General features: G+C 44.4%; 1 protein-coding gene across 2 annotated transcripts in view; it reads left to right on the top strand.

Annotated features, from left to right (window-relative positions):
- Positions 1-8,871: 8,871 nt before the first annotated feature.
- Positions 8,872-11,953, top strand: part of stt3b (STT3 oligosaccharyltransferase complex catalytic subunit B) — an 89,409-nt gene continuing 86,327 nt past the window's right edge. The window contains exon 1 of one of the 2 annotated variants that reach the window (XM_052015947.1): positions 8,872-9,499. In XM_052015947.1, coding sequence (XP_051871907.1) covers positions 9,333-9,499 — 167 coding nt within the window. In that variant the 5' untranslated portion in view covers positions 8,872-9,332. The remainder of the gene's footprint in view (positions 9,500-11,953) is intronic. The other variant, XM_052015948.1, reaches the window with a different exon arrangement.

Raw genomic sequence — 11,953 nt, 5'->3', positions numbered from 1 at the left:
TATTATTCAACAGTTGACATCAGTGACACAGATTATTCAATTTGGTTGCAGGATTGTTACAATTACATTGTTCTTTTGTAATCTGATGGCAGCACTTTGAAGGTGGCACAATGGTACAGCTAGTAGGGCCGCTGCCCGATGGCGCCAGGGACCCAGATTGGGTGCTGTCCATCTGGAGTTTGCATGTTCACCCTGTTACCACATGGATTTTCCCTGGATGCTCTAGTTTCCTCTCACATCCTAAAGGCGTGTGAGTTGGTAGGTTAATTGGCCACTGTAAATTGCTTCTGGTGTGTAGGCGAGTGACAGAACCTTGGGGGAAGTTGATGAGAATGTGGAAAGAATTAAAAAAGAGGATTAACGTAAGATTAGTATAAATGGATGTTTGATGGTTGGTGCAGACACAGTGGGCCGATGGGCTTGATTCCATGCTGTATGCCTCAATGACTCTAGCATTCAACTCTGCACTGAGTTCATCTACCAGATGGAGTCCAATGCAAGTATTTTCAACATAAGAATACACTATTGTAAATAAAAACATCTTGCAATCAATAATATTGATGCATGGTGCTATAGAAAATGAATGTTTTCTGCTTAACAGTGTAAATTCAAAGCACGTCCCTGTTAAGACCGTTTTCTGAGAGTTGACGGGGAGCAGCAGTGCACCATTTCATAATTGTTTACAGAATAAACTTAAGCTCATTTGATCCTGTGTTTATCCTTAAAGGAGTGTTGCGGTCGTAATAGCAGATGAGATCCAGGGATTATTGAAAACATAGACAATGTACAATTAGACAGCATGTTTGAAGTGACAGGATCTGGAAGAATTCAGGGCCACCTATCTAAACATAAAACCAGTGAGTGAGCAGTGATGATTATTAGTTCACTTTTTGCAAATGTTGGTCAAACTATGGAACAGGATTTCTCAAATAGCAGTTAAAAACAAATGCATAATTGCATTTCGTTAACAATTTTTTAAATAAAGGAAGTAACATTCATTGACACAAATTGAAAAACAGATTCTTTCTGTGATTCAGCAGGTTTACCCAGCAAGTAGCAAAGACATATGACAGAACCAAGTTTAATTAATCTACCTAGCTAATGTCAGTAGGGTCAGTAGTTAGGGGTACCACATTAATTTCAATGCCCCAGATATTAAAAATGGAAAAATAACATGATTGTAAGTGTACAAATTAATGTGTGGACATTGATTGAGGATTAGGATGCAGCTTGGCCTTTCTCCACTTCCAGCCAAATAACTGCTAAGAAAGATTACACAAAAATAATGGCTGTTGGGACAAAGTACTTGAGGATTATTAATAGCAGTAGAATTGTACTCAGCCAAAATTTTGGAAAAGGCTAGTATTTATACAGAACCTTTCATGACCTGAAAACATCTCAAAGCTCTTTATACCTATTTAAGTAGTTCTGAAGTGTAGTGATTACTTTCTTTATAGGATTTGCATTAGTCAGTTGGCACAGCAAGATCCTTTTATTACCAATGTGAAATTTACCAGACAATCCATCTTAACAATGTTGATTAAGGGATAAATATTGACCAGAATATCAGGGAGAATTCCCCTGCTTGTCCTTGGATAGTCCCAAGGGATCATTTTATGGTTTATAGGCCACAGTATAATGTCATATGAGAAGCAACACCACCAATAGTGCAGCATTCCCTTGGTACAGGCAATAAAGCGTTAATCTAATTTCTGTGCTTAAGTCTGAACCCACAACTTCTTACTCAAGAAGCTCTGTAACGAGCAATGGCTGACAATTTTGATGCTCAACCTTTAGAGCAGGTGAGTGAAGAAAAACTCCAGAGGAAAAGAAAAATACATCAGGCCTGCTAAATAAATTCAGGCTGCAGCAAATTGCATGTTTTTGATCCCTGCAGTTAGACTTCTTGCTGATGTCACCAGAGTTTTCAACCACAACTTTAAAGTAAGAGCAAAAGGCCATTTGGTCCATTAAGTTTTCCTACCATGAACCATATTGACACTGAGGTTTCAAGATTTTGGTTTAAACTGAAAGTACCCTTTTGGATTAAGAATACTGTCACAGGGGTTAGCCATTCAATTCAGTCATGGTTGGTTTATCCTTAACTTCACCTCCAATATTTATCCCTTAACCAAAATTACTATATTATCTGGTGATTATTACATGGCAATTCAAGGAATCAGTGCCAATTGGCTACTGGATATCCTACAATAAGATTTTGTAACTTTTAATACCTTTACCCAAGAAAAAGTAATTAATCTCAGTTTTCAAATTGATGTCAACCTAGCTTCTTTTTGGGACATTCCAAATTCTCACCACTGTTTGAAGCAGCATTTCCCAACCACCCTTATAAAAGCCTAGCCTCAATTTTCACATTACCCCTCGTACTTTGGTGTACCCCACTCATGGAATTCATTTATTTCAGCCCTTCTCTACCCACTGAAATCTAATCCATGTTACCTGTTCTTTTAGAAAGAGAAAAAATGCATTTAGATAGCAACTTTCATAACTTCAGAATATCTCAAATACTTTAAGATGAATAGATTAGACCTGAAGGGTATCACTATGATGATGCAGGAGGTAGAACAGCAAATTTGTGCAGAGCAACATTATAAAGACTCCTTAATCTGTTTGAACAATGTTAATTGAGGGGAAAACAGTGCAATGAGATATTTTACATCCACCTGAAAGAATATGGGACTGTAGCAAAAATTTCATTTGATATACAGCACCTCTGACAGTGTGATTCTTCCTTGGTGTTACATTGCATCAGCCTGGATTTTTATGAAGACTCCAAAATGGGATGATCTGACAACTTTATAACAAGAGTGCTATTAATCAAACCAGAACGATATAATTTCTCTATGTAACCCTTCTACAGTTTTGGTGAATTTGTGCTGCACACCCTTCAAGGATTCCTTCCAGATGAGCACTCCCTAGCACTGCAAATAGGATTATCCATCAACATTGAAAAAAGAATATGTTTTTATACTCAAGGCAGAAGGAGAATTCAACAGAATCTACCTTTGACTTCTGTGTTTGAAAATACAACATCTGGAGCATCAATGAAGCACAATTTTTTCAATAAATATGGAAATGTTAATAAATGTCCAGCAAAATTGGACCAAAGGTTTGAGCACTCAAAACTAAAAAATTGACATGAAATGCATTCCATATAGATCATGTTCTAAAGAAAGATTTTGTCAAACTTTCCCTTACTCCAATAAAGTAAATTCAACTAAGCTCCGGAATACTAGACTTTTGAGCAAACTTTGAGAATGCTTTCACAATGCACCCCCAGGTGAGAAGATTGTAGGCATAGAGTTTTCAGCTCATAACCTCTGTTAACACTTCAGTACAGTCCTGAGGTAATTATGCATTATTAGATCAAAGAACAGTCTTTTAGCTAAAGGATGAATCAGAGACCCTGTCTGTCAAATGAAGGTAAAGGATCCATGGCATCATTCAACATGGAGCAGAAAATTCTCATCAGTTCTCTCCATCAATTCTTCCTCAGCTAAAGAGGAACAGAAATACATTATTTGGTCATTTAGTTCATTGGCTGCTGAATTTCCCAGAATTCAATGGCATCTATACCTGCAAAATGTCACATTATTTGAATTGACCTAAAACATCCTAAAAGGTATTGTGTGCAAGCTCAGCTTTCTTTTCTTGGTCCTACTGTCAGGTTGTATATATTATTTAATCATTTCACTATTTGGCATCAAAATTTGCAAATGTAGCCTGTATGCCTGGCTCTTCAAGCTCTTCTACCTCAACAGCATTTAAATGCACCATACCCATTGATTCCTTTAATATCCAGTTATCTATTGATCTATTATCATTTTGAATGAACTCACTGATTCAAAGCTCTGTGGGGTACAGATTCCAAAGGTTCACCACTCCTTGAATGAAGAAATCGCTTCTCGTTTCAGTTCTAAATGACCAACCACTTATTCTGAGATAACAGCCCTAGTTCCAGACTCCTCATCCGGGGAAACAGCCTCTCCATCGAGCCCTGGAAAAATTTTGTAAATGTTAATGAGATCTCTTCTCATTCTTCTAAACTCAAGAAAATATACGCCTAGTTTGTGCAAATTCTCCTCGTAGTTAACAATCTGGTGAAACCGTTGCACTCCCTCTAGGGTAAGAATGGTAAAACTCAAATAATCCCCCATCCCTTGGTTTTAGGTGGTGCTGGATTAGCAAATTTTCCAGAAAATTGGATGGTACTCCTGTTAATACCCCAACACATTTTCATTTCTTTGGGAATAGGATGAGACGTGCTCACACTTGTTCTTCCAAAAGATTCACAGGGGGAGCTCTGTTATCCACAGCCTTAAGGAAGAGGATGGCTCAGTAACATCCTCACAGGCAGACATATTGAGGATCTGCAGATCCTTCTATGCTGGTCTGTATGACAGAAAGGCCACAGACAGCACAGCCTCTCTGCTCCCGATCACAGAGGTGTTATCCAATAGCAAGCGGGAGAGTCTGGATCAGCCACTGACCCTGTTGGAGCTGACTGGTTCCATCCATGCCCTTGGCATTAATAAAACTCCTGGAAGCGACAGGTTACTGGCAGAATTATAATAGGGTCTGTGGGACTGGATGGGTCCGGATCTGCTGAAAGTATATAACACTATGCTTCTGGCTGGCAGCATGTCAGACTCCATGAAGAAGGGCATCATTACCCTCATCAACAAGCAGAAGGGGGAGAGGGAGGACATCAGGAACTGGAGACCTATTTTACTGTTGAATGTGGATTATAAAATCTTGTCCAAGGCCATTGCCAGCTGGATGAGGTTTGCCCTGGAACAGGTGATCCACCCAGACCAAACCTGTGCTGACCCAGGAAAGAAAGTCTTTGACAGCCTTGCACTGCTCAGTGATACCATCGCCAATGTGCAGGACAGAGGGGTGGACACCTGCATGGTCAGCTTGGACCAGGAGAATGCCTCTGACAGGATATCCCACACATATATGATGGACGTGCTCTCCAAAATGGGATTTGGGGAGGGGATCAGAAATTGGATCCAACTGCTCTACACAGATATCCATAGTGCAGTCCAAATTAATGGGTGGGAGACAGATAGCTTCCCCATCAAGTCTGGAGTCAGGCAGGGTTGTCCACTCTCCCCTGTTTGTGTGTTGCATAGAACCCTTTGCCTAATCCATCAGGAAGGATGAGAGATTAAGAGGGGTGACATTGTCAGGCAGTGGAGGCACACAAGTCAAAACCTCCCATGGACGATGTTGCTGTCTTCTGCTCAGATCCACGGTCAGTTCATAGACTGATTAGCATCTGCAAACAATTTCAGTTGGCAATGGGGGGCAGAGTCAACTGCAGTAAGAGCGATACCTGGCTCTTTGGCAACTGACCTGACTGGTCCAACGTCCCCTTCACTGTCAGGTCTGACTATCTAAAAGTGCTGGGGATCTGGTTCGGACGGGCTGAAGTGTATAACAAAAATTGGCTGGAGTGGATTGGCAAGGTCAAACAAAAATTGGGTCTGTGGAAACGGCAGTCTCTGTCAATAACTGGGAAGATCTTGGTCATCAGTTGTGATATGCTGTCATGGCTGCTGTACTTGGTGCAGGTGTGGCCTGTTCCCTGCTCCTCTGTTTCTATAATCACCCAGGAGGTCTTCCAGTTTATCTGAGAGTCCAACATGGAGCGAGTCCAATGGGTCATGATGCACAAGTCCCCAGAGAATGGAGGCAAAAGTGTACCCTCATCCTGATGACCACCTTCATGTGTGACTGTATTAGACACTGTGTGGATCCAAAGTACATGAGCACCAAGTGTCTCTACATGCTGAGGTTCTACCTGTCCTTGGTGTTACAGAAGAGGCCTGGGCCCGTTACCACGCAACATCCCAGTCAGCTGGATGTTGCTGCACTACCTGTCCTTTGTGGAAGAGTTCTTTCAAGTAAGCACCTTTGACCACAAGTCCATTAGGCAGTGGTCAGCACGGGATGTCCTGCAGATACTGTAGAACAGGATATTGTGGGGTGGTTCCCTGAGCAAACTGTCCAAACCATCTGGCAGAACGCCTCATCGCCCAATCTCACCAACAGGCACCAAGACCACACTTGGCTGGCAGCAAGAAGGGTCCTCAGAGTCAGATCGTTCCTGCACAGATGACATACCATCCTCAATACACACTGCCCTCAGGACAGCTGCATTGGGGAAGAGACGGTCACCCACCTCTCTGCAGGCTGTAGATTTGCTAAGAGGGGTGGGGAGGGATGCAAAGGTCTGTGCCTCAGTTCATCCCTAGCAGCTGCTTAACAGAGGACTCTCTGATCTATGGGCTGTTTCACACTGAGGCAGACATCAAGTGCTGCTGGAAGGTCATCAACTTAGTGAAAGACACCCTTTGGTCTGCCCAAAACTTGTCTTCCAGCACAGCCAGATGTCTGTAAAGGAATGCTACAGACAGTCCAGGCTGCAGGAGTACATGCTGAGGGATGCATTGAAACTCCGTGCAGCCAATGCTAAGGCTCTGTGGGGAAAGACCACAGTCTAGGGCCTTTCCACTACCGCACATGGAGGGCTGAGTTGGGTGGGAAAGTCTCTCAATCAATGAAAGGGTGTATCACCCCCGGAGGCCACTTAAGCGGTTATGGCACTATGGTTTTTTTAGGAAAAATTAAAGTTTACACAACTCAGTGGAATGACCATGAATGTAAAATTTTTGCACTGTTTCTTCTTTCTTTTGTACATATTTTATTATGATTAAAGTTTATTTTTGAAAAAAAAACTGCAGATCCCAGCCCTGCCTCACAACTGGTCCACAGTCCATACTCCAGCCCTGGCTACACACCCAGCCTGAACTCCAAACCCTGATTCACACACTGGACTAATGAGTAAACCAAATGCTGAAAAACCAAGATTTGCCAACAATTGGATACCGGATTATTGCAGTTTTACTGTATGTCCTTTATAAGTAAGGAATCCAAAACAATACACAATATTCTAGGTACAGTATCACCATGCCCCTACATAATTGCAGAAAGACATCTTTCCAATTGATATATAAAGTCCCCTATGAATACTATATTAACTTTGTTAAATGCACCTCTAATTTCCTGATAAATGTCATGCCCATATTGCTAATACTATTTGGTTGTCAATAAACAGCCTCCGCCGATGTTTTCTGCCATTTGCTGTCACTAAGTTCTACACCACTGATTTTAGTTCTACATCATTATCAGGCCAGCAAAGATTATTTCTCACTACTGTGCCCGTCTCATTTGCTATTACTTTTGCTGCTGCACATATTTCTTTTGGCCAGCCTTCCTCAATGTTGAATATCTTTGAACATTCAGCTCTCAGCTTTGGTCACCTTGCAGCCACCTTTCCATAATATCAACTTGCTCATACTCATTTACTTCTACTTTGCTGTTAATTCTACTTTGTCGTGAATACTACGTGCATTTAGATATACCCCTAATTTTGCACTTTAAAATATTTTCACACTCCAACTGCACTTATTGCTTGCCCTTGTGTTTATTTTTGCTGATGTATTTTACTTACCATTTTTGTAACTTCTACTTCCTGCTTTGTCACTTTCCTTCCTGAATTTTCTCTAATGTTCCTACATGATGTGCCAACCTAGCTAAACTCCCTTCAGTGCTTGGTCATTGGCCCTGATCCTGCTGAAGAGTAACTCATTTGATTTGTACACATCCCACCTGCCCTCAAAATGGTCCATTGTCACAAATATAAAGCCCTTCAACTTACTCCATCTCTCCAGCCACACACTCTTTCTATTTCTGTACTCATTGATGCATACAGAAACTTGGGCTTTGTGACAAGATCACAAAAGTGTTAGCATTTCTATGGGGTGGGGTGCAGAAAAGATTGTAATAACCTGCAGACAACCCAGGTGATTAATCTATAAAACTGCCGTTTGGTGCAAGTGCCACAGCAACAAGGAGTCTGGGCTGTATGAACATGCAAAAACCATCTGTAACCTCACGTTGATTACCAGCACAGTCGAAAGACCCAGTGTCCATATTGCAAGATCCATTCATGGAAAGTGCAGCCTACACAAGATATTGCAAAAAGAGCAAAATCTGTGAAAATTATGAATGGGTGTAATACACAGTATATACACCACAGGCAAAGAAAATCTCAAAACAGTTCCTGCCTCCAGGTTTGGAAGTATAAGAGCAGGCAATGAACAAATATCTCAATTTTGTTCAGATTTTATTGGAAAACCACGGGCAAAGATGAGTTTGATGGCAGCCCATCCAACCTCCTTGGTACAACGAAGAACACAAAACACTACAAACTGCTGAAATGTGAAGAAAAGTCCTGATGCAGGGTCTTGACCCAAAACCATCGACAATTCCTCGCCCCCCACCCATGATGCTGCTCAATGCGCTGAGGTCCTCCAGCAGTTTGTTTCGCGCTCATTTGGCACAAAATGTACGGGAGAACCTGTGGTGTATTTTTTAAAATATGCATGTTTATTTGCTGCTGCTGCAAAAAAGCTAATTTTCATGGCATCTATACCCTGGATAGGTATGACCTAAGACAATAAACTTGAACTATCTAGAACTAAAGGCGTTTAGACTTTGCCGCTATTTCCAAGAACTTTGAAGTACTGATTTTATCTGAAGGATTTAGTTCTGTAAGAGCTACTGGTACACTCGTCACCCACTAGCACACCGCCACACAAGGCGCCATTCCATGATCTGACACAACATCTCATCTCAAGCCCCCTCTCACTGACATACACATGACACACATTGCTCCCTCCCCTCCCCTCACTGACACACACATTGCTCGCCCTCCTCCTCACCCCTTCCCCTCCCCTAACCCCGGCTCCAATAACCAGGCACCACGCCGTCCCCGCCACTGCTCCCGTAACGTCTCCGCCCATTGGACCTGCCGGGAGAGGCCACGGTTCGGGCGGATCGGCGCAGTAAGCCTCTCGCCCATTGGTCGCCAGGCACGGCCGGCCAACGGTCGACGAGCGGTGGGCGAAGGGAACCAAGTCGAATCGGCGTCTCTCGTCCGTCAGCGGTGGGTGTCACCCATGTGTTCCTTCCTTGTCCTGCTCCTTTCCTGTTGGTTCCGCCGCCGAGATTGGGGGCGATCTGTTCCGACGCTGTGAGAGGGAAGGAGATTGGCGCGGAACACACGGCCCCGGACTCGGCGCGGCCGCGGCGAGGGTGATGTTCGTGCGGGGCTGAGACACGGAGCGCCCTCCACCCCCGGCCCCTGCCCACTGTCACCCCGGTGATTGCCTGAAATACATTGAAACATTATAGATCGCACCCCCCCACCCCACGTCTCTTCCGTTTGCTGTTGTAAGATGGCGGAGCGATCTGCGTTGGAGGCGAGGAGCCTGGTGTCTCACCCAGCCGGCTGGCAGTCCCTCCTGTCCTTCACTGTCCTCTTCCTGACCTGGTTGGCCGGCTTCAGCTCCAGGCTGTTCGCTGTTATTCGCTTCGAGAGCATCATCCACGAGTTTGACCCGTGGTGAGTAGACACACGCTGGCGGACCCCATTTTCTGCCAGGGACGGGGTAGGGGCTCGGGGGCGGCGGGGGGTGGTGGGGAGCGAGCTGGGGCTGGGAGGGAACAGCGGGAGGACGAGGGTTGAGGGTGGGGAGTGGGGGTGGGGCGAGGAGACCGTGCAGGGGATGGGGGGAGGAGGATACGGGGGAGGGGGATAATCTGATTTCGAATCTAGTGGGGGCTTTGAAATGGTTGGGGGATTGGGGACAGGGGTGTTGGAGTTAAGGGAAGGATCTGGAAGGGGCCGTGGGTGGAGGAGGTGGAGGATGAAAAGGGTCTGGAGGGGGCTGTGGGGGGAGGACTGTCTGGAAGGGGCTGGGGGGGAGGTGGAGGAGGATCTGAAGGAGGCCGTGGTGGGGGGGGGGGAGTGGAGGAGGGTTTGAAGGTGGCCGTGGGGGGGGGCAGCGGGGTCCGGAGGTGACTGTGGGGGGAGGAGGGGGAAGGTCTGGAGGGGACCGTGGGGGGAGGAGGGGGAAGGTCTGGAGGGGACCGGGGGAGGAGGGGGAAGGTCTGGAGGGGACCGTGGGGGGAGGAGGGGGAAGGTCTGGAGGGGACTGTGAGCAGAGGAAGAGGAGGGGGGTGGAGCCTGGGGTGAGGAAGAGGAGGGGGGTCTGGGGTGGATTGTGGGGTGGGGAGGAGGAGGGTCTGGAGGAGGCCGTGGGGAGGGGAGGAGGAGGGGATCTGGAGGGGGCCGTGGGGGGAGGGACAGGGTAGAGTAGAATCCAGCAGGCACTTGTGGGGTGGGGGAATGAGGAGGTCAGGTACGGATTAGGGAGAAGGGCAGAATGGAGGTTATGGGAGATATGGGAATAAGAAGTAAGTGATGTGGAGTTTGGAATTGATATATTGTCACATGTACCGAGGTACATTGAAAAACTTGTCTTGCACACTGTTCATACAGATCAATTCATTACACAGTGCATTGAGGTAGTTCAAGGTAAATCAATACAGAATGCAGAATAAAGTGTAACAGCTACAGAGAGAGGAGTCTGGTGCTTTCAGGCTTTTGTATGTTCTGCCCGATGGGAGGAGGGAGGAGAGAGAAAGTCTGGGGTGGGTGGGGTCTTTGATTGTGTTGGCTGCTTTACCGAGGCAGCGAGAAGTGTAGACAGAGTCCGTGGAGGGGAGACTGGTTTCTGTGATGTGCTGAGCTGTGTCCACAACTCTCTAATTTCTTGTGGTTATGGGTAGAGCAGTTGCCATACCAAGCCATGATGCTTCCAGATAGGATGCTTTCAATGATGGATCGAGAAAAATTACTGAGGGTTGACATGCCAAATTTCTTTAGCCTCCTGAGGAAGGTGAAAGACATGAGCTGTTCTGGGAATGAATGGATTGGGAGGAGCAGGATAGGCAGCAGAGCAACTGAGAGAACATTGATTTACTCATGGAGGAGAGCTGGGAATGGAACCTGTATGGTGAGAAGAGGAGATCAAAAGGTAATGGTCTTGATCTGATAGGAAACTAGTGATTAGCAAAAGGGGATCAAATTAAGGAAAAATTAACAAAATTTAAGAAGCGGGAATTGAAGAAAGAAGTCACAGAAAAGATGAGCAGTTGTGATGTGAACAGGTCATGGAGAGCAGAAGCTTGAAGTGGAAGATGTACATTATATGGTAAATCCATAAGGGTGATCCTTTCCCTCCTGTACCCAATGTAAAGCATCTGTTGTAAAGCTGTGTAATGTTTTTGTTATTGCATGAGTACATTATTGCAAGTTCCTAAGGCTCCTAATTCATTTGTGAATGAGCACGCTTCTGCTTCAGAGAAGGACACATGAAGAAAAACTGTCTTTGCACTGTATTGCTGCTGCAAAACAAAAAATTTCATATCTTGTAAGTCAGTGATAATAATTCTGATTCTGAAGACTGCAATTTGTTGGGCTTGGAGATTGAATCTTACCAGGAAATATATCAGTTAACGTGTGGCTTAATGCATTTGCACATTCTGAAAAAATGCAGCTGAAAGCATGTGCACTGTACACCTCTTTCAGTAAACCATTCAGGATTTTGTTCTAGATATGAAGAGAGCCTCATTCTGCAGAGAGCAAAATGTCTGATTTTAAATTGAGAAGATGGGCAAAATTCATTATAGCAGTTGATTGGATTAGATATAATAAGTGTGTTGAACGTATGGCTTTTGGTGATGGCTTGTCAATTATTTTTTGACTCAGTTTTACTTCAACAATTAAAATATTGCAGAAATGTTGATGTTTGAGTCTTTTTATATGATAACTTGGTTGTATAAAAGTTTTCTAATGGTAAATTCTGTGGGTGAGTTGAAATTAGTTCATGATGTGCAGTTTATAGTTTTCACATCTGGCAGCAAATTGGTTTACAAACGATACATACTGAGAAGCAAGGGAGCTTAAAGATTAAGGAAGAAGTTGGGACAAGTATACCCATACTTGATAGTT

The sequence above is a fragment of the Pristis pectinata genome, chromosome 5 (assembly GCF_009764475.1).
Source record: "Pristis pectinata isolate sPriPec2 chromosome 5, sPriPec2.1.pri, whole genome shotgun sequence".
Classification (NCBI taxonomy): Eukaryota; Metazoa; Chordata; class Chondrichthyes; order Rhinopristiformes; family Pristidae; genus Pristis; species Pristis pectinata.
This window is presented reverse-complemented; position numbering and strand designations above follow the sequence as displayed.